Genomic DNA, 24,497 nt, shown 5'->3' with positions numbered 1-24,497 from the left:
AAAAAGAAAATGGCCTTATTTAAAAGCCACTTAAATCACAGAAAATTGTGGTATAGAATGGAAAAAATTAGTCACAAAAATATTTAATTCTAGGAGGGGTCAGACAAGGTAAACAAGATTTCTCAAAAAGGCATTAAGGCTGTTTCAGACGCTTGTTTCCTTGTATCTGCTTCACCAGCAGTAGCAATGGTAGAAGCAGTGAATCCAAGTATTAAAGCTTTTAAAACGTTGTCCAATGGGTCAGAAGAAAATCTATATAAGTTGCTAAAAACAAAAGGGGTTACCACCTTCTCTCCTAGTAACCATTGTCTTTGAGCTGGGTCAAGACAGTCTTGGGGGAAAAAAATTTACCTTGCAAAGTCCTCTAAACATCATTACTTTGCCCAGGACTCACTATTTCAAATGAGATTGTCACCTGAGTCTTTTTTTTCCATTATTTCTTTTTTCTTTTTAATAAAGGAAATACAGTGGCAGTCATATGTAAGCCTTCTGGTTTTACTCAGCTTTGAAAGATTCGTTACAAATTAATCCAATTGATGGGGTCCTTCAACACACCAGGAGTAAATTAGTAGGTAAGATTTCTATTTAATCCGCGCTATCACATGGGTCATACCTATCTACATATCTAATTTCATGGTAATTATTCCAAATGCAGAGCACTTCTGCCTATTCTTAATGAGTATTTTTAGTTTGTATTTAATAGATTCATACCTTGTGCAGTCTCAATTTACTCCTGCTACATTTTAAAGCTTTTGCAGTGCCCACAACTAACAGCTGACCTTGTTTCAAAGTAGAGACTGAACTCCCTCCATCACAGGCACCAGTTTGCGATTTGTACAGAGGAAACATCTTTTCATGTAATTTGGTGGCACATCAGTGAGTACCGTAACAGCTTGCGATTCTCAGTCCATTTTTATTGAACAGTAGAAATTGAGCAAAGTAGGTCAGCATCATCCCCCCATAAGGTTTATCAGTAAGTTTCCGAAGTGAAAGCTCAAACGGTAGATCAAAGCCTCACCTACACTGACACACTCAACGATCCCTCTAGGATGTGCTTCCTTAAGAACAGCTCTTGTTAGGTTCCATGGGAGCACAAATGAAACACTGCTGCTTCCTTGTTGTTGTACGTTAGAGCTCCTTGAAAAACGCTATTATTCTCTCCAAAGATTGTAATTGAAAGTTATAAGTTATAAAAACTGATTTATTATTGCTGAAGGACTATTTAAAATGATCTGAACTAACTGAAATTTAAAGTTTAAAAACCACATCAGTAGCTCTATCCTCAACATTTATTTAAAAAGAGGTTTAGAATAGAGCAGTATGATATAAAAGCGAATTCAACAGTTGTTTTTGCTCCCTCAGAGACCAGTTACCGCCTGTCATATAATTAAGTGAATATGTCAGTGACAGAATACACAAAGCAGCAGGGAGTACAGGAAAATACAGCGGCGTCCTGTACCCGTAAGCCTTTCGGCTCAGCACAGCGAGAAAAACCTGTCTAATATATTAGAAACAGAGAATTAAAAGGCATAATCAGAAACACAAGAAATTGCAAAAGGAGAGTTCTACCAGCACACTGCATGCTGGGTGTGAATCAATCCAGACGATGCCCAGTGAATTTTATGACTAGTTACAAAACATGCTGCACACTTTATCTCACACAAATGCTTGATCTCACATAAATTTAAGATTGATAAAAGTCAGCTAAAAATCATAGAGCACCTTGAAGAGCTGCATTGGGTGAAGAAAATGTTTGTTCTGCTCCATCCACACTGAAGACTTCACAATGGGCGTTATTATTTCCATTACCATTTTCCTATGGTGTCATTTATCCCCATATTCTGTAAATAAACTTGTTGAATCTTATTTGTTGTTTAATCTATTGTTGAAATTCCTTAAGGACATTCAAGGGAAATGCCTTCATGAGCTTAGGCAAAAATTGCTGAAGCTAAAGGTGGAACTCCAGCATGAAAGTTAGCAGGTGAGTGAAGTTAATATAATGCACTAAGTGCTGTTCAGGAGCAGAAACAATCCTTCATGGTCATGCCACGCAAGATAAGCTCAGTGACAGAATACTAAACTCCAAAGCCATTGATTCCTCCCACCTCTTGCAGTATTTGGGAAAAAGAGAATATATATTGAACAAACATACTGTTGGATGAAGGAAATTAAAGTACATTTCCTCAGAGATGAGTTGCTGTTTCACCACCTGTGTTGAATTCCATCATCCAGCATCCAGAAGCAAAGAGCAAATTTTGGTCTAATTGCTGAGTTCGACACAGCGACGCTACACGTGTAAGGAGATTTTTCTGGAAGCTTCCAATTATCGTGGGATTTTGCTTAGGGATTTTTTGCACCGCTGATTAAAGATAATCATGAAAATAAACCTATGGCTAATAATTGTTGAAGTTGTAAGGGAATATATTGAGATGATTATCAACTTAATGAAGCTGGCATTGAAATACATTTTCCTGATCTGCTTACTCTGTGTACTGTGTCTTCTAACTGAATAATACGTTGTGTTTTTACTCAGTCTTGGTAAATAACAGACTGATCCCTCTTGTTTACAAATGACAGCAAACAGTTCCAGGAAAAATAATAAAACAAATAAGCACAACATGTGCTGTAGGAATCAGTCGTTTCAATCTCAGTAAAATAAGCTTTATAGAGTAAAGCTTGTTTCAACATACTTAAAATTTGATGCTAATTTGTAATTACCAACATAATTCTGAACTACTTACTAATTCAAAACAATTTTGGGTGGAAATCTCATATGGATGCCTTTGTTTAAGTGCAAATCCACAACGATTGATTAAGAAAGTTGAGTCATACACAACTTCTGGGGAGAAATATAAAGCAAATAATCAAAAGGAGTCCACCTTCTTCTGATTTCAGTGAAGGTTGCCATCCCTGAGAATCTTTTGCAATGTATTTTTTTGTTCTGTCTTTATTTGCTACAAATATTGAGGCTGTGGCTCAAAGTTCCCCAGTTATTTAGGCATGAATATCACACCTAGTTAAAGGTGCTTTCCAAAGCATTCATAAGAATTCTATGGTCTTAAGTAGATGCAGCCAGACTGGTAGAACTACCCAGGATCCTTTTGGTGTTTAAACATGCTAAGTGCTAATTCTTCTAGGACAAAGGATCAGATAGAAACGAACAAGTCTAAAATAAACAAACAAACAAAAAAACCACCCACAACTAATGTTCTTCTCCATTTGTAGACTGCTCATCTGTATACAGATGAAATTATCTCCCTAGTCCTGCAGATGATGTCTGTAGCAGTACCCGGCATAACTACAAAATCACTTTGGTTCTAAATGCTTACAAATACTAATTAATCCTCACAGTATGTGAAGCATATGTGTAAGTATTAGCCTATGCCCTGAAGCAAGAGGTTTCATTACCTTAACCATTACTTTAACATTAGATAAATGACAACAGTGAGATAGAGTGGTCTATAGACATTGAAGGGGTAACCTACAGCTAGAGCACTTGATGTCAAAATTTTCTAAGAGAAACGATATTCCAAACACTGAATACAAACACTTTTATTTAATTCTACTGAATATGACACTGATACAAGTAATAAAAAAGAGACTAATACATTATGTCTTTCATGATTCAAAAATTTTGTGCAAAACAGCATTTCTAATGCAAATAGCTACAAATGCTGTTCCAATTGCCAAGAAGATAAATAAGATGCACAGTTAGTTCTGAACAATCCTAACATTTCTATAATTGGTTGATGTTGAATTATGAATTGTGATATGGCAAAAATGCCCAGGACATAGCAATCTTTACTTATTCATAACTGGAGAAGACTACAATTGAACAAGGAAGTTTGAAAGGAAAAAAAGCAAATATCAAGTAATGTAAAACACAATGCATGTTCTGAAACAATAACAAAGTTATTCATAGACCAAAATGGCTTAAAACAACACTGATAGGAATGGTTGGAACAAAGAAGATGTCAAAACAAGAATGAAAACCTTCAAAGCTCACACCAGTGTACTACACTTAAAAAATATAAATTTAAGAAGCCTATTAAAATACTAGGTTTTATATTAGCGTTTATAAAGCACGTGTTCAGAGTCCTTATCATAATTCTGGTAAATCCCTTTTGCAGTTTAATAAAAGATATTCAACACCTGCATGTGAGTAAAGACCCAATGGATTTTTTTTATTTTTGTTGAAGTATGAGAGTGAAAAAAATGCCACCCTTTGAAAAGCCCTTTGATGTTACACAAAGAAAGGCTTTATTATTCTGTTATTTCAGATGGATAAATGAAGCATCAGGGAATTAAAGATTTAAACTATTAGCAAATCATCTGGCATCTGGTTGTGAAGCTTAGACCTGTTGTCACACTGTTTGACCATGTCATATCACGCATATGCTCTTTGTATTACATTACATACAAGACAAAGCTATATACGATGTGTCATTTTGGCTCTTGGTGTAAAACAATCTGCCTGCTACAAACCTACCCCAGTCAAAACAACAAAAAAGCACTGCATTAAATGAACATACCTATTTTACTCAAAAAATGATTACAGTTTGGTACTGGTAGGTGGGAATTTTATAAGACCATATTAAGTGAGAATTCCATTGGATACATCAGGCTTCAGAGCTGATGTCAAAAATCTCAGAGATCCCATAATTCAATTACTGTCTTCCCATGAGCAAAGGAAAATTCTAAGAGCTGTTTCCCAATCAGCAATTTTTTTACTGATTGAATAATTTTTCTTTCATAAACAAAAATCAGAAGAAATAATATTCAGGTTCTTTATTCACCCAAATATACCTCTATAGTTTTTATGAGAGAAAGTAAGGTGCATTTTGCACACTAATACCTCCCCACTTCATGCTTGGTTGTTTTCTGCTGCTGTTTTGCTGTTTTTTGTTTTGTTGTTGTTTTTTTTTTCCTGTTCTGGAATTGCTTCCTGAATAAAAGTGGCTTCTCAAAGAGGCAAGAGGAGGACCTACTGATATTTTACCTTTATGAATCCTGATTAGCGAACCTTCAGCACCATAAACTTTCTTTATTTAGTGAAATCAACACTGACAGTTATGGATTAAAAGTTATCAGGCATTAAAACATTAAACTGTCACTTCTCTTTATCTCACCACAGCAAGGAGATCTCACAAACTCCCTGGTTTTATTAAATTATCAGTGACATGTTAGTTTATGTCTTGGACCGGAATTTTAAATCATCAGCATACAGTAAAGGCCAATTTTCAAGATGCCTAAGGTATTTCCACTTCTGTTGTTAAAATGTTTCTTAAAAATATACTAATTCACTCTTCAGATAATGATGTTGAAACTACAGTTGAAACCACTTTGGATATGGGACAGAAATAGTTTGTGACAAAGCATACAACCAAAGATTTAAAGCCTAGACCGGTAGCAAAGTTAAAATTGCAGTTTCATTTTGTCATCATCAAAAGATAAATGACACAGTTATTCACTAGAAGATAGTTAATTTATGAAAATTAGTCCAAGTAAGATCCAGTATCTGACAAGGGAAGGGGATATGTCTGAGCTGGGAACTGTCTGAGAACTCGTCTGGGGAGACAGTAACAGAGATGTTTCAAGGAGCTCTCAGACAGAAGCATCAGAAGGATTTGAGCCCTAGAGCAGGAGACGAGCTACCATCTTAGGAAACTGGCTATTCTGGAAGTATGACTTTGGAGAGTAGAACCATTGGGATAGATCAACAAGGGACAAAAGTGTACCCGACATCTTGTAAGTGGAAGCCTCCACCCACATGTTGCCTCCCACAAGGCAAGTCATTTCTCCATTCTCTTTCATCACAGTCCTAATTAAAAGAATAGCGATGATGCTTTATGGAAATGTCCCTTATTGACTGCATCTGTTAGAGATGATTGATATTTTTTCTCTCCTCGACCACAACATTTCTGTTAAGTTGTGAAAAAGTAATAATAAAATTGTGAAAAAATAAATTGAAATGTGCATAGATTTTTTTAAGTGTATTATGCATGAGCTTCTCATTGCAATATCTGTTGGGTAAACAGAAAACGCAGCTGTATAACCACCTACATTGAAATTTGTAAGTATACCAATAAAGTCTGCTTCTTGTGGCTGCTAAGGCCAGTCTCAGTTCCCATGGAAACAGATGATGGATTGCCAAAAATGTGTTTTGATGTTTAAAATAATCAGTGATTCGAACTAGTGATTATTATTAAAGTATTGCACTTTTCTTCCAGTGAAGAAGTATTACTCTGGGAACAGGAACAAGAACACATAGCAGCTGGCAGACAGCAGAAGAGATGTTAAAATTCCTGCAAGTGGTATTGGTTGCTGATGGACAACAGCAAATACAGTTTTTATTGAAAAATTATCAAGCAAAATCTAGAAAAAATTTACTTTAAAAACTAAATAGCCTATGAAATTTTGCAGAAAAATACATGAAATGGTGTTGTACAGATCTTAGCTTCAATGCTTTCAAGTGCTTTTCCCAAATAAGGTCTTCCTTGTATCTCTACTTTGAGAATTCAAGTAGCTTGGAATAGATAAGATAGAAACTGGCAGAACTCGTCTACACTAAATCTATAACCAAAGATCCTTCCTCTCTTGCTTTTTAAGCTATGCTTGTATTGGCCAACAACACACCTGGTTCTAAATTTACAAATACCCACAACAAAGTCAGAACAATGCCAACTGAGTTGTATCAGTGATAGATGGGTATGGCCAGAGGGAGGAGTGTCTGGGAGAGAACAGAGGCAACATGGATACAGGGATGGGAGTTTGGATTAGGAGGGACAGTAAAATCTGGGGGGAAGAAATTGGAGAAACAGGGAGACAGCTCAAGGAACAGGGACAGGGGTTTCCCTGATCTTCTGGGGAGGTTGGCTTTTGTTCCTAGTTTTACATAAGTGGCATGAGTATAGGCCATGCTTTCAGGACACTGTCGTTCCCTCTCCCATGTGAGTGGAAGCTCTAGACCAGCTCCCAGATCAAGTCTTCCCAACGCTTTCTCATCCATCCTCTCCCTCTTGTAGAGTTTGGAAACATTTTGCCATGCCATGCCAGCTCACGAGTTCCTCTTTGCCCTTTTTCCTCCTTCAGGTTGGACAACACACAATCCACTTCCCACCCACTGCCCTCAGAACTTACACATGCTCCTGCCTTGACCCAGCTGTGGTTTCCCTCAGTCAGTCTAACATGAGGTATCAGCAGAAGGGGAGGAGAGGCATGGCCCTCCTCCACCATTTCCCGTCCTCATCCCTTCCCCTTGCCATGATGTGATGCCAAATAGGCTGTCCCTATTCTGTCCCCACCATAGTAGCACAATTTTAGAGGGTAAAGCAGAGAGAATGATGTTGAGCAAGCGATGACTGTGGTCACTCAATAAACAGATGCTGTATTTGTCTATAGCTAGTACTGCTCCTGACACATAGAACAACTGATTTGTGTAATGTATGAAAATAACCACAGACATTTAGATAAATAAAAGGCAGCGCTTACATACAGCAGAAAAATTTGCTATGAATATTGGCTGTTTGGCTGGTTTTTCTCTTTTAATCACAAGATGCCTTTAAAATGTTTCACCAGAGCTAAAAATCATCCTTCTCACACAGATCAGACGGACCCCATGAAAGCTCAGACAGGGCATTTACAATCTATTTAAATTCATTTGGAATCTGTTAGAGGAAGGCCAGACACAAAACAGCTAAAGATTCCGCTCACAACCACGGATCAGAGATAAGCCATAGGCAGGCTGCCAGCTCCTTCCCTTCTCTGCAGCGTTAATTAATGTAAGGTCTGCTTCCCAATGCTTCCCTGTACCAAATTCTTTAAATTCAAGTTGAACACTGTTAGCAAACTAGACTTGATGCAAATCAACCACAAAAACCACAGCACATCCCCAGAGTCCAAAGCTCTGTGTTGTTTTGGTTGTATTTTTTTTTCCCTGAATAACAATCAACACAAATAAATCTGCCAAAATTATAGGCTTTTAAAATTATTCCACATACACTGGAATTGTAGAATCATTTGAGTTGGAAGGAGCCTTTGAAGACCATCTGGTCCTACTCCCCTGCAATGCACAGACACCCACAGCTCCATTTGTTGCTCAGAGCTCCATCCAGTCTGACCTTGGGTGTCTGCAGGGATGGGACACCAACATTACTCTGGGCACCCTGTGCCACTGCATAAATAACTTTAAAATATATATATTCCATCTAAATCTCCCCTAATTTCATTTTGAACCATTTCCTTCTGTCCGATCAAAGCAGACCCTACTAAACAGTTTGTCCCCTTCTTTCTTAGAGTCCTTCTTCAGATACTGAGAGCCCACTCCCAGGTCTCCCCAGAGCCTTACAATTACAAGCTTACATGTCTTAACACCTCTTGCATATCGCACAGAAACCCGCAAGAATCATGAGGACAGCCAGCACTTGTTCATTTCTGCATAGAAAGAAAATTAATAATCCCTTGTAGTAAACAGCCAGAAATACTGACAGATACATTTTACTTCAGTCAGTTTTGATTAATAAAAGCTAATTGGTAAACATAAGACATTACCTGCTGCTATACTTGATAAGTCACTAGCATTTTGCATCTATTTCCATAAGGAGATAGATACGTGAGTGCTCATAGGAGATAAATCTTTCACAGGGATTTATGAACAATCGCCATTAATTAAGCATAAATTTTTTGTTTTATTTGGTGCATTTTCTCTTCGGAATGACTGCAAGACTTCTAAATAGTCTTATCTTGTTTGCATATTAAAATCTTTCATTTGGAGATAGAATATTTCAAAGATGAACAGAAAAAAAATGTTTTTCCAAAAGAGCTCATCAGCTGTTAAGATTATATCAGTGATCTCTCCCTAATATCATAATTAGTTCTGGAAATGGAGCAGATGCAAGGAGTGAGCCCCAAGGTACAATGGCGATGACGCTTCGTATCCATCCCCTTCTAGATCAGATATGATTTTTAGAAAAATAATTCAAGTTCTCTCTTAAAGAGTAATGCTATTAACACTTGTCTCATAGTGCATAGTTTTTTTCAAACTGCATTTGTCCCCAGAAAGCAAAGGACTCATAAATCAATTTCTTACTGCAAGCAGTGATAACTAAATCATACTTAGAGCAAAAAGGTTTCTTTCTAGTGACACTTTCATCCATTCCCCATTGTTTTACAAATTCTAAATCTATGATTAATAAGCATAGTGACAGAAAAAATGATTTTGTTCTTTAAATGTGATCATCTCAGGAAAAACAATATCTGGTAGTCAGATTTTTCTCTTAGTGATCTTTAAAGTTTCATTGATATTTACAGCTGTTGAAGATTGTGCTGAAAGATACCACAAGCAGCTGAGGCTCAATAAAACACAATATTAGTTCCAAGCATCCACTCTCTTTTCTATCAAAAAATATGGATTTTGCAGTGCTGCTATAATGGCAGCAACTTCTCCAGGTTCATAAAAAAAATCCCTCCATGTTTTGTGCTCTAAATTTGTAATGAAATATATTGGTCAAATATAAAAATGCGCTTTGCACCTCAGAGTGTACCTCTTGGGAAGAATCCACTTCCAAAAGCGCCTTTAAGGCATGTTTTTTTGGCAGCTTTTCTCCTCCCGCCCCACTTCCACGCTGTGATGTGAGCAGTGTCCATCAGCACTGTCCCCAGGTACGGCTCCATGCTCCTCTCCCTTCCTTGCCCTCAAAGTTAAGAGGTCTAAAGAAATTAATTATTAAAACATACGTTTAAAACTGGTGGCAAACAAATTACGAGCAGAGAGAAAAATAGTGAGGTTCAATCTGGACAAGTCAAACAGCTTTAGAAAACAATCCTGGGGTTTGTTTACGCTGCGGTGTAAACATTTTCCCTCTACAAAAGCAGCAGAGAAAAATGCTTAAAACAGTCCATCGACAGCACCCAGGACTACTCAAACGAAGTACTCAGGAAGATGATGAGAGATTTCCCTACAGTCTTTCATATGCATACGAGCCCTGGGGACAGCAGTAAAATTCCGTGTAAAATGATTGCTAGCATTGGCTGTTCCTTCACATTGGAAGTGCTCGATGCACAAGTTTGATTAAAAATGAATAACACAATGCTCATGAATTTCAGTTTAAAGAAATAACTTTATTCTACAAAATATTCTTCTTCCTCAGGTACTTAAAAGTTGGCTTTGAGGGTAACGTGGAGTGTGTAAATGTACAGCCAGAAAACAACAGCTCACAGCTGTCATACCTCACTGCGGAGAGGTGCCACTCCATTACAGTGGCAGACCGAAGAGATGTGCAGACTTTATTCTTTAACGTATTGCTCAGCTATACACAGCAGAGTCGACAGTCTCTGAATGTATTGCTGGCTAATGCTAATCATCAGAATTTTAATTAAAGTATTATCTAGTGTATGTGAAGGGTAATTACGTGCAACTAACGTAAGTTGTATGACAGGCTACTGTATGCAGAGAAGTGCACTGTTGGCACCAGAGTCGCTCATGTAAAATGGTGTTTGTTTTAAAGTGAGAAATGCATACACGGAGCGTTAAGTGGGCTGTTATCATCCAGACAAAATCTAATCTAATGCTAATATCAACCCAAAATCAAATATGCTATTCCCACATACCTTAAACTTTCTCATTGTTTCGCCTGTTTAGCTGTAGCTACTTGTTTTCTTTTTGAGAATGTCATTAATACATTTACAATTTCACCTTAACAGATGGTAAGTCTGCCCTAGCTTTGCTTATTTGCAGGGCATTATAAGCATCCAAAGCCAAAGCAAGGTATATTTGAGGGTTGCTTGTGCCTAACATGTTTTCCTTCCACAATCTGTCAGCACATTTAGTATCTATCAGAGCTAGTAATGACCACATACATTCAAATGCCTAATGAAGTGTTCTTACTGCAAAAAATAGATATTAATGCAAACCTAAAGGCAATGCAATTCATCTACACTGTCTGGCAGGACGAAGTGCATCTGTGAAGAATTTGGGTTCATTTGCAGTTAACTAAGTGACAAAATGTCCACCTAGCTAAAAGGGACGCCCCAAAACTGATTTTAAATGACAAAAATAAACTTTTTTTGCTTTGCATCAGACTGCATTCCAGTAGCAAAAGACATATGAGGTAATATTTATCTATCTGCAACTTGCTAGAGGGAAAAGGATTTCACTGTAGAAAGTTATTGAGGATAGTAAAAATTTCTTTATGGCTGAACTTCTCTTCTTAAAGAATAACCAACAATTCATTTATCGACTGCTGGATTGAACCTTTTCTGTTAAGAAGTTCTTCACTTAGAAAAACAGTAGAATTAATTAAAACCTAGGATTTAATTCCTCACTATCACAGCTGAAAGGCAATTGCAGGTCTGCACAGCGCCATTGTCCTTTGTGTCCCTTCAAGGTACTGCACATGACTGGTGTGAAGGAGGGGCAATGCCCTCTGCTCTGAAATCCGAGGCAGCGCACCCAGGGAAGGCAACCTGAGGATATGACATCTCAGAGCAGCCTTTTCTTTTGATGCAGATACCTTGAGGGAAGTTACTGTTTTCTGTAGGATGTGAGGGGAAACGGATGAAATCATCCCATCAGTCAAGTCCCTGGATGATAAGCTCTGTTCTTATTCCACATTAGTCTGTTCAAGTATTTGGAAAACATTCATCTGTCAAAGTGTAATGTGAACTATTTTTAAGTATCCTTGGAAATTTTTCACATAACCATCCCCAAACCTAACTCTTCTCCTTACTTAATCACTCTTGCTGTTGATCTTCTGGCCTCCTCTCTCAGACTCCCCATTTTATGGCTTTCTAGCATGTACACACCTTCCTTCTGATGATTTAGGAACAGCCTTTTAAGGCACCAAATTGAAACTTGGTGAAAGATAATGCACAAAAGCCAAACTGAATATACATATGCATAATGTGCTAAGTAGGAGAAGAAAAATTTAGGACTTAAATTTTTAAATGCATGCCATCGTGTCACACTATCTCTGCTGCAGATACATTACTCACCCTAAGTTGGAAACTATGTCAACAACTCCATGAGTATGAGCAGGCCTTTTGCTTCACATTCATATATTATACAGGGATCTGCTGGCTCTATATTTTTATTCATCTAGGAGGAACTTGTCACAAAAAGGATTATATAAAAAAAATTACACCCATTATTCTTACGTTACTGAGAACTAATATACAGTACTTTGCTGCAAATTTCCACCAGTTAAACAGAATATGCAGTTTGGAAAAAATAATCCATGCCTCAAAAGAAATTTTCTCCCACAAAATTTCATACCTGTGCATCCTCACAGAGTAAGACCACCTCTCTGAATTTCCTTTATAAAAGACTGAAACCAAAGCCACACACTGAATCAATTCCTCTGTCCTTAGCCTAAATAACTGGTACTCTTCTGCTTCGTGATCAGTAAGAGAATCAAAATTACAGGTCCGCTCCTTCTGATCATCAGAATTCATTACAGATAGGAAGGTAAGGTATACATATAATATTAGAATCCACAAAGTAATTATTTGTTCTTTGATATATTTTTCAAGTCTAATTTTTTTTTCCAAGTTCCATCTAATGGTGACAGCCAGCCATGCATCCCTATGTAAAGAAGCCTTGGGATCACCAACACCTCTTTCTTCTGTTACAGTATAACTGTGTGCACCTTCAGGCTTTCCTGTGAGCAAAAGTGAACTCAAACACTACTTGAATGAACACGTTTCTTAGAAGTTGCTGCAGATTTCTAAAAAATTAAAAGGATGGAACAAGACCAACTTTGTCTGTATTCAACAGGCATTGATAAGAAATCACTGTGTACCAAAACCAACTCTCCTCATCCTTAACACTGCTTGTTTCCTCAGCCTGCACACACTGCAGCCATGTCACCCTTGGAAATCATTATTGTAGCTGACAGAGTAGCTGTTTGATGTGGCTAAATCATTGTAAGCTTGTTTAAGAGGATTAAAAAAGCTTTATATTGATTTAGCAATATAAGGTACTTTTAATCAGTTTAAAGAGCATATACACAAGGTGGCTGCATCAATTGAATCATTTCGTTTAGCAGGTGATCCAAAGAGACATGCAGCTATCCAACTGGATCACCTGCTAAACAGATCAGTTCGACTGCTACACCTCTGGTGTACAGAATGGCTGGGAGTGCAGTTTCCTCCAGAGAAGAAACAGAGTTATGGTAAGACAAATGCATTTCTCACACTCTTATGTACATTCTGTGTGTTTCGGGTTCCAGGTATTCTTCAGGGCAGCTGCATTGGCTGCCAGAGTATCGCAGCAACATGTGAGTGCTGTATAGCTCTTCTAATACTTTGAGGCGGCAGTAGACCGACTGCACAGACTGCAAAGGTAATTGGTGTGAGTGCTATGAATCTGCCACTTCCTGAACTCATCAAGCTCACTGTATAAGATATACCAAACTTCCAAGGAGGTTCACCTTTCCAGTGTGTGTATTTCTACAAAGATAAATAAAATTAGAAGTCCTCAAATTCCTTTCAGACAATATTTCTCATCAGGGAGGTTTTAGGTATATTCTGCTCCTACCATGAAACAGAATTTTATACCTGTAAACATGAACTCAGTGCTGTGAATGACATGTGATTTTATCACAAAAATCCCAACAGCCTTGAAGTGAAGCATAGCATGTGAAAACAAGGGTTTAAAACTAACAAATACACAACACACACATCCCTACTTGAGGTTTCCCTGTACTGTAAGATAACTCACACAAATCTCATTTTCAGACCCTGCGTGCTTGTCTGGGTCACTCTGTTCTGTTTCCCAATGACTGTTCCCAACAAACTGCCTGTTCTCTGGACAACACAATTTTTTCAGTCTGTATTTTTCTTTTTTTTTTTTTTTTTAATACTGCATTCTCAGCATTGACAAAAGAAAATGTGTAACATGGTAGGAGTGCAGGAAGTAGACTCATAATGGATAATAACTCAGGATTTGTCACTTTGCTCTCTCCAAGAGATTGCCCAGCAACCCACTGTTTCAGCTTCCAGCTTGTTTCCCATCAAATTACTATTAAACCAGTCATAAATTATTACACAGTTGCTTCACATCCTGCAATACCAATTTTAACAGTTTCAAAGAGCCTGTAGTACGAGCGTTTGCATTTAGAAAATGCACAGGAGTAGCAGTAAAATATGCAGTACGGATTAATAAAATCAGAATCCAACAAGAGTTCTCTCTCTCTAATATAAAGTCAAAGACTCAGCAACCTTTCTGGATCTTTGCAATATCCCATTACCATCAGATGCCAGCATGTCTGTCCCTCGGAGTGCATGAAAATGTACTGCACAGTTAAAAATAACCACCAATATTCTTGGCATTTCAACTGTTTCCTCATAAATTAGGAAAGTCAGAAAAATATTTCACACATACATAAGATATCTGTAATACATATATATGTACACAGACATTTACAATTTTATATTCAAAAATTTTGCATCTGCTATGTTCTCTAAATAAGCTTAAGTTACAAACACAGAACGGCTTTGTGACTACTTCAGAAAAGGATAAATGAGCACACCTTGAGATATTAGCTAATCATGGTGCAAGAACTCTGCCATTACTGGGTGAGCAGCTAATTAGTCAAAGAGAAATAAAACTGTCATTTAGGCTAAAAAGATAAGGAAAAATAAGCAATATTTAAAACTTTATGGTGAGGAAAGCAGTGCTAAGCATGGCTCTCAATGAAAAGCTCAGGCTCATAGTAAGAAAGAAAAATCTCAGTATTCATTTAGTCCACTCAAGTAAACATAATTGAGACATGAGCATTTACTTTTCCAAAATGTATCATGAAAATGAATAGCAAGAAGGAAGTGCACATCCACTCCGTTATGCTGCACCAGGACCATTAAAACCACATGAATTATTTTGTCAAAGTGCTTAGGAAATTCAGAGACAGTCTTAAAATAGCCATTTATCTCCAACGTAGTATGAATAAGGCTACTTTACTGTCTTTAAACCTTAATTAGTGTATTTAAAAAGTAAGTTACGTTATCAAAGGTAATTAATCACATTTTAGGGTGGGTGGTTTTTTTTTTTTTTTTTTGAGATTAAAATTGACTTACATTCTGCTGCTAGGAATAATCTTGTGCCCATCTCTAAACCATGTCACTTGTGGTCTTGGATAGCTGAAGATGTGCATGAAGTTTAGAACTGCAGCTTCTCCTTCAGTCACTGTTTTCTTCTGGTTTGCGTCCATGAAATTTCCCATGTCTGCAAAGTAAAAATATATATATATATATATATACACACACTAACGGTCCTGGAAGTTCTTGTCTCATCCTCCATTTCATTTCCGTAGTCAGAGAATGAAATGTGTTTTACCATAGTTATGAACATTGCTATAATTAGTCAACACAGAGCAAAAAATCATGAGACAGCACTGATTGACACACACTGAATGAGCAGTAAGGCATAATAAGGTCAATCCAAGTGCTGCAAGGGCACACAAGAAGTCAGCTTTACAGAATGGCCAAAGTGTTCTTTTCAAATAACTGAGTGTGTTTTTAACTGAAAGTAAAATTCTGATCTTTTTGTTTGTTTTCTATTGATGATGGTGTCCTATTGTGTTTCCTGGTTGTTTTGGGTGGGTTTTTTGCTTCTTTTATGTTCTTTTTAAAGAATATTTCACTTCCTACTCTTCTAGCACATGAAAGTATTGTGCCATGCAAAGAAATGCAAACAGCGTATATAATTTTATGAATTTCTGCTCACCAAATATTTTTTATCACAACACGTTTCCTTCTATCCATATCTAAACAAACAGACAGCTGCATTACTTGTAGTCATCAATGTAAAGTCAGACCTAGATAAGTAAGCCATTATACACCAGTGCATATCAAACTAACAAGACTGTAGCAATGTTGGTAGCAATTAGTTCTTCTGGCTATATGCTGTGATTCAAATAGACCTTTGTCATTTACAAAAACATCAGTAGTATTAAACAGGAGCTTTTAGCAAAAAAAAATATTAATGGAAGAAAGAAAACTACAATTGCAGAACTCCTGTCTCTGAAGGTTTCATTTCACAGGTAAGTTCATGCATCTGTGGAGTCCTCGTTAAAAATCTAGCAAACATTTTTTCTTGTTTTTCTTTTGCCTTTTGTGCCTTATTTCTATCCATTAAAATAAACAGGGCTGTAGGCTCCCACTTATTCACCCTCCAAAGAATTTCTATGCATTTTAATTTGCTTTAAAATAGGAAACTGATATACACAACTACTCTGGTTTCTGCCTCTGAAACTTTCTGGTTTGTTTTTATTTTAGGGACCACTGGGCTCAGGGACATTCTCTGGGGCAGAGGGATGCAAGGGAGATGGAAGCAGAATGCACTACCAGATCTTTGGAAGGAAGGAGATGAGAAGACAGAGAACAAAAGCTGGAATTAAAAATACATGGTATTTTAAAGGTTTAATTATTTTTGTAATTTTCAAGTAATTTATTCAGACATTGTCAGCATTGTACTGCCTCTGTTGCTCCATGTTTCTTACAGCTGTAATCAGATCATCTACGTGAAGCTTCAAACCGTGTAGGTGGATCCAATTAACTTCACTGTCATATGGTTATTGTAGTCTTCACAATTCAAGAGTTTTAAGCCCTTTCTGTAATTAAGATTTACTCAGCAGTTTTCTTAACTGTTCCCATTCAGCTAAATCATACATCAGAACATGTTAACAACATTGTCTAAATTATTTACCAAATTCACCCATACATGGGTGAAAAAAAAATACCTCAGGTTGTAGAACATTTAAATCTGTGTGAATGCTGTGCCAATCTGACGCACAAGTTTCACAACAGAAGCAATATAGGTCACTATAGGATCAAGACGGAGGATCTCTCAGGTCACCTAAGATCTGCTTTGCTTTGCCTCCATGGCATTGTCAGTGAAAATAAATAATCTAGCTGCTTAACTCAGAGAGAGAAATCTTAACAGAGAGCTTTCTAGCCTTGCTCAGCAATGCAGAACTACAGATTAAATGGGTGTGGGGTGCAAATTTTAAGAGCAGAAAAGTAAACAACTACACTTTCTTCTGTCTCAAGAAGAACCAAGAACACGGACACCTACCAAAGAAAGTCTGGAAAAACAAAGCACTTCACTGAAAATCTTTCCCTCGTTCAGAAGAGAATAAAGCTATCTTTTCAAGAGACAGAATTCTTTATTGGCAGCATCAAGGTAAAGTATTCCTGTGCCACTTTCTTACCATCATTCCCACAAGTGCTTCCTCATGAATTTCTCCTGCTATGGCAGCACAACTGCCTGTGCAGCTGCATATGGAACCAGATGGTGGGGGAATGAACAATTTTAACAAACCCTACAAGAATACAAGCACAGAAAATTCCACATAACTTCCCTCATGACACTTCCATTGGTTCCTTGAAACAGGTTTCTAATAAATAACTCACTGTAGCTAAATTCCACTTATCAAGTGACATTTATTAATACTGATTTTCCACATATTGACTTGGAGGAATTGAAATTTGATCCCCATGTTAGATTGCTAGCACAGAGGTTTCATACTTAAAAAAAGCCTTAATTTACTGTTATTTCCAAGAAAATATTACCCAAGTTGCTATATGTTAAACTTAAAAAATAGAAATAATTGGAGTATGTAACCATTTTTAAGCCACAGTAATTAGCACTAAATCCTCAGAATAAATTCAGTATTATCAAATGGAAATTGGATCTGAAATTAGAAGTCAGCTCTGAAAAACTCTGCTCCGTCCAAACTGAAGAGGTACAAACACTGAAACATGTTGAGAACAGACAATGGTTCACAAGCTTTTGGCTCTGAAACAATCAGTTTTGTATCATAAGAATTATGATCTGAAAGCCTCCTGGAGCTGTTCTCTTTCTTCTAGGATTTCATTTCTTTTTGGATTTTTTTTTTTTTTAATCATTATTATTATTTTGTGCTATCTGGCCTTGTTAATCCCTGCATACTTACTGAAGAGAACAATAGTTTTCTCTCATCCTACTGCTATCTCCACATGGTCTCCTTTTGATAGCTTTGAATAGCTTGAGTCTTCTCTAAAGACTCACTATTGCACCACTTTGAGCTTGTTTCCCAAAATATAGCTTACATTAAGTGTGAAGCTTCACGTAATGCAATGATTTTGAAATTAATATTATATGAAATACATTTTCAGACTAGCAAATTTTATTGGTACCCACAAAAAGAATCAGTTAGTTAACGATGTGACAGAATAACTTCTATCCAAACCTACATGCCACTTGAACTTCAGATCTTCTTTGCAGCAATGCCCCCATCCGGTTTCGCACAATGCACTGATAAAAGCCAGCATCAGACCTCTGCAAAGCTGGAATGATGTACCTGTAAGAGAAAAATGCAGAATTGTAATATGGTTCTTCCCACATGCAGATCAGTGCTACTTTGTGTGGCATTTTATATTATTCCTTTAATATTTTACATGTGGTCTCAAAGGCATATTGTATTTTTTCTTAAGAACAGCACTCATTTTCTGCTCTATGACCACAGTAACCTCTGTACTGTATCAAAGAAAAAATTATTGAAACAAAAAAACTTCTAGTCTCAAGAAATACAATTTATAAATACTAATTAGTCTCCACAATTTCTCTTGAAATGTAGACTTAAATGCTTTCCTTAGTTTTATCTGCCCTCGTTCATAAGACAAAGATGCCTGGTGGGTGTTTTATTCTGAGGTGGCACAAGAAGACTGTGGTCTAAACATTGGCAGCAGGAAGCCTCACAAGAACTATCAAAGCTCTGCAATGAAAAGAAGTGTTTACTACACTTCATGACCAGCACAACTCCAAAGAGCACTGAAAAAGACAGTGCACTGTACATTGTATTTGTTCTGCCCTTTGATGCACTTAAGTCATCACTTCTTCCACTACTGCTCACCTTCCTCATTCAGCTACATCTGATTACTCAACATGAAAATGAGCTGATGAGCACAGTTTTAATGTGACTAAAACACAAGAATAATATAGATAATCCTGCATTAAGCAAACATTAATCAAAGCACATATTCCCCCCGGTCACCTTCTGAAGATATTATGGTGGGATTAATGAAAGTCTTTATGAAAAGATAAGGAAAAATAATACCACTGAATTTTAATCTTTGAAATTTAATTCCACTAAAAGAAAGGATCTCTTCCCATACTCACACATACTATACACACCCACAGACAGAGCAGCTAATATGTGAACAGGATCAGACAGCATAAAAACAAAGGATAGAGAAGAAATCTAATTTAAGTAATAAATGAAGTCTATAATCACTGCATTATAATCACAATCAGAGACAGTACAGCAAATAGGTCAAACAACCTAAAACAGTAAATAAAACCAGAACCCAGTGCCACCAACAAATGGCACCAATGTAATCCGATGCCTAGCAGCCCTGGCTTCCTGAGGATGAGTTATGGGCACCTGTGCTGACTCCTCCTGACCTGCTCTGGTGCAAGCAAGCAAATTTCCTTCAGGGATTACGACAGTTTGTACTGGGAAGATAAGACAGACTCACAACCCTGCTCTGTCTGGGAGCAGTAAGCTGGACAAACAGCACACAACTACTTGCTGTTCAGTGAGTAGATATAGCCCCGAATTTACCACACTGCCTTGCCTGATGAGTGTGACATAGAAAACAGAAAATAGGTGAAAATAAAGGGCATAGGATAGAAATCAAGACAACATATGGCTTCCTGATTTCCTTCCAGAATAATTTCCTTCCACAGCAGATGACTGCTGCAAAGCATCACTAGCAATATGAATATATATATATATATTATATATATATATATAAAGATTCTGACAAATAAATATTGATAATTCATTTTAACAGCTAATATTACCACACTTGTTACTGTACTGGGCTAAAATTAATTCTTCTGCTTGTCTATGAAATGGAACCAAAATTAAAGGTTTATTTCTTTGCTCCTCATCTATACCAAGACAATAACATGGAGTTACTTCTTCCACTAGGACAAAACAAATCAATTAGATCAGAAATCTCTTACATTAGTGTTCATTTCTAACTTATTAATGTTTCAGCAGAAAACATTCATAATGTCTTGCCTGAAGTAAAGAAAACCTTTGGCAGAAAAGCTTTTAAAAGTTTGCATGAAAATCCCATCTATCTTGGGAATTCCAGCACAGCCCAAGTTAGATGCATGTAGTGCATCTAACCTACACAGCACTTGGCTTCTCAGCAGACCTACCAACTAGCAACGTGCAGGAAAGGAAACAAACGGCACATCCTGGAACATGGATTTGGAAATGGGAAGACTCAGGGTTTTTTTCTGGGTGACAGCATAATGGGATACATGCAGATTGTCAAACTGATGTTCAGCGTTAAAAATACAATATAATAATCAAATACTTCTAAGCAGTTTGCAAGGAAAGCATACTACTGCTTAGACATAAACTTGGTTTCTAAGATTAATTAAACTAAAGTCCTCAGGCAACAAAGGGAAATACCAACGATGCATTTGGTCCAGAACTTAATTCCACAGAAAACAAACGAACCAAGAAAACCAACCAACTGGCAGGGGAGAGGGGAGAAAAGAAGAAAGTCACTGTCTGAACCTTGAATACTCTCTACTTACAAATACAACCAAAATTACTACTTTAGTCAGCAATATTGATTTGTTTTCACTACATGAATCTCAGATCACAAAGAATTTATAAGTTTGCTTTATAAATTCTTAATACAAACTGGCGTATGCACAGTCACTATAAAGGCCAGGCTGTATGCATAATCAGCATCGTTATACACAGAAAAGCTGTTCATTCGGGTCACCGATGTCAAAATGCAAAGACTCCAATTAGTTCTTTACTCACTTCATGTGTTATAATAAGCTTGGAATATTTTCAGTGTGTTACAATATAGACATTACTTTAAGACACAATAAGTAATATCAAATACTGAAAATCTTTGATTGATGATTCAACTTGTAGCCGAAGTCACACAAGAAAGATTCATGCATTTAAACAGAATGCTTACCTAGGAGCTGCAGAACAAACTATTATGGGGTCAAAGTTTAACTTCTGCAACTGCAATTTTTTTTTATGTCTAAGCATATTCTTTCTCTCCTTTAATTCATCCCAATATACTTATGCCACATAATCCTTCTTGGACGTATAAAGTGCTGTATTGCCACAGAATCAAGATCCTCCCTGGTTGCTCCCTGACTGCAGTAAGGAACTAGAAGTTAGTATGTGTGCAGTATCTAAATTAATATTTTCTGTCAATGTTATTTTACTACAAACTAGTAGCTTCCTATCTTTTCAATCACCTTTGTAGCAGATGTTTTAGTTACAAATGGAAAAGAGAACCATATTCCAATATGCTCATTCTAATTTACACTGCAATACACACCAAAATCTATGTTTTGAATCACAGTGGGCTTATTAGGGATGTGCACTTATGCAGTAAGTACCACGGTACTCTGATCTTAGTTTCAAAATGTCATACTCTCCTGTTCAGGTTTTCTGTTATTCTGAACTGTCTCTCATGACATGCACACCAACTGAGGTTGAGTCTAGCCTTTGCTTTTTGTTATCACTCCATAATCATGCATCTTGCCCCTGCCCATTTTCTTTGTTACTTTCTCAGCATCTTATGTAGGTAGGAGTAGTCATCATCTGCAAACTGCAATGGACCCAGCTGTTGTTAATCAAAACAACAGTGGCATTTATCCCAAGCAATGTTCAAACTTTCCCTGATTATCAGGACTATTAGAGATCTTAATTATGCACTACCATGTATAACATCATAGAATACTATAACATTATACGAACGTGGATATCAATCTATACTGTAATTTCTTTCTGCAAAGGTAGGAGAATATCTTCCTAGTTCTTGTAATTATATTAAGAACAGAATTTTGCTTGCTCAGCTAAATACAAGTGCTATTACTAGGGGGTCTGTCCGTCACATACCTACATGTTAAAACTTCTGAATTCAGCAGGTAATTCAACAAAACTCAAAAGAAGCACAGGAGTTGCATAAATATTAAATTTCTATAAGGTTATGGAAATCAGCAATTGCATAGGGGAGACCCAGTAATGTTGCCACGAAGGAAAAGGCAGACAAATCTTGGCTGCTCTACACTTTGATGTTTGGCCAGCCATCTGCTGCCTATCAACAAAAACCTAGCTCTGATTAGCCACAGTGTGCTTTCTCTCCTGCCTAATGGGATGTGTTGAGGGAGTCAATGAGGTTCAGGGAACAAAGTGCATAATCACTCAAAAGAACAGTTTAACTACAAAATTTTCACATTCTTAGAAGTGAAAATGAAAGTTACATATGGAGGTTAAGATAGACCATATTCTTTTATTTCTACATCTTAACAAGAAGAATGGATCCACTGATCTTAGTACCCTTCAAGGTTAGGTAGTATATCATACATAACATTTAACCAATGCCTGCTCTGCTTTCAGCATGCTACATCTGATCTACAGGGTAAGTAGTACCTTGGGTAGCATAAAAATACAGATCAAAGTGACCTTAACTTTCTTTCAATCCTTAAAAATTCCCAATTTTTTATTCAGTAATATCTAAACAAATATCAGCAATATGCCTGCTCTTTATTACAGGTATATATAAAACTTCAAAGCCAGCAAAATCGTTGGTACTTAAAAGATTCTACACTAGAAACTTTGTTTTGAAGTGTTAAACACCTTCAACAAAGGCAATTCTCTCAGACATCTTATCCATCTACAAAAAAATGGTCTTCATAATTAAAAACATTGTAAATACACCAGTATGGACAAATGCGATTTAATGTATTCTTTTGTTTGTTTTGTTTTGTTTACAATCATACTTAGAGAAGGCTATTTTATGGCTTTTATTTACTTGTATTCACTGGAGTAGGTGGTTATTTCACTGTCATTGTGTAACCACTTAAATTCCAAGGGCCAGCTGCCTTCAGCAAGGCATGTAAGTACAAGTCGATTTCCTTCCAAGTGTATCTGGGGCAAGCCCGGCTCTGTCTTGAAGTATGGAGCAACATCATCTGAAACAGAAACAAAATAATTCTGTAAGTTAAACAAGTGTAGCACAAGACACCAATTCTTTGCTCTTTTTTTTCCTCAAAACGAGCAATGTAACAACTACAACATGACTCAGTAGTTAAGGCTTACGCTATTATATTTATAACTGAGCTTGCTAAGAAACTTAATTCCCAAGTACACAAGATCTTGATAACCTCAGTCTTTGTACATATTTAGAAGGAAAGTGCATATTCAGCCAAGATTTTGTCCATGTTCAGTACTTACACATACAGCATTGTCTACTGTGGTAGGCAGCAAACAGCTCTATTAGTTTGTTTTGTGGTTTTTTCCCCCTATTCTCTGTGAGGCTTAAATCCACTCAAAACTCTTTATTTTTTTTAATAGAAAGCACAAAGTAACCTTGGATAGGAATGATTATCACAGCAGGAGAAGACTCAGGGTAAATGAAGAACTTGGATAGGAAAAAAAAAAAAAAAAGAGTTTAGAACAGAAGATCTCAAAGAATTGCAAGATTAATGTGTTTTTCAATATTACCGCTCACCAAAATGCATTAAATTATATTACCCAAAACCACTAACAGATTTTGAATTAGGGTACTTTAATAATGTTCAAGGGTCACATGTAGTCTCAAACTTGTTCTCCTGTGGATCACAAACATTCAAAATACTCCAAGCAGCATAATTCTCAACTGCTAAATTGCCATGCCTCCACTAACAAGCAGATTTATTACATTTTTAAGCCCACTGGGACTCACCCCTTAGTTGACTCTGGGAGATCAAGGATTTCACGCTTCACACCTCAAATTTCTACTTGCAAATCTGTCAGAACCATAGACTGTTCATTTAAAAATGTACAAATGCCTTCTGTCACCAAAGGAATTGGTATGTCTGTGTGTGTGAGTAAAAATACACAAACGTTATGCTAAAGGCCTGAGATTTGATGCAAAATACAGAATAATATTACAGGCTGGCCTGAAGAGAGGATGTGAGGTGCTGGATGCCCAAGTGGGACCCAGTGGTTCCTTCTCAACTCAGGCAGTCAGTGAATACTTTAAAACTAGCATCAATGTTACTGACTTCTGGGAGACTCACAAGGGAATTTTGAGACAGACTGCCAGGAAAGATGCCAGGCTACCCTGTGAAAAATACATTGGCAGAGAGGTGCATCTGTATTTAAGGGAAGGGGTTGTACCAGGAGTTTCCAAGTCCTAAAGCACAGGGTTCCACTGCTGAGTTAAAATGACTAGCACCGAGTTCACTGAAAATAATTCTATTTACCTGCTCATACTGCGAGGCTCATGGAATGAGGTCATTAATTGTTCTTCCCTGAAGGAAGCTGAACCATTCACAGTGAGATCACAACGAAGCTGGTACCTGCACTCTGAACCTCTACCCAGGTAACTCATTGATCCTCTTTTTCAGGGGTTCTTTAAACGTAACAGGATAGCATCTTTCATTACTTCACTCTAAGTTATCCACTTACACCTCTCAG

General features: G+C 37.0%; 1 protein-coding gene across 2 annotated transcripts in view; it reads right to left on the bottom strand.

Moving 5' to 3' along the window:
* Nucleotides 1-24,497, bottom strand: part of SDK1 (sidekick cell adhesion molecule 1) — a 365,337-nt gene that overhangs the window by 248,907 nt on the left and 91,933 nt on the right. For both annotated transcript variants that reach the window (XM_015294104.4, NM_204105.5), the window contains exons 2-4: nt 22,849-23,008; nt 18,232-18,338; nt 15,073-15,220 (exon numbers count right to left, since the gene is read on the bottom strand). In XM_015294104.4, coding sequence (XP_015149590.2) covers nt 15,073-15,220; nt 18,232-18,338; nt 22,849-23,008 — 415 coding nt within the window. The remainder of the gene's footprint in view (nt 1-15,072; nt 15,221-18,231; nt 18,339-22,848; nt 23,009-24,497) is intronic.

This window comes from Gallus gallus, chromosome 14 (assembly GCF_016699485.2).
Source record: "Gallus gallus isolate bGalGal1 chromosome 14, bGalGal1.mat.broiler.GRCg7b, whole genome shotgun sequence".
Lineage (NCBI taxonomy): Eukaryota > Metazoa > Chordata > Aves > Galliformes > Phasianidae > Gallus > Gallus gallus.
Note: the sequence above shows the minus strand (reverse complement) of the source record. Positions and strands in the feature narration are given on the sequence as shown.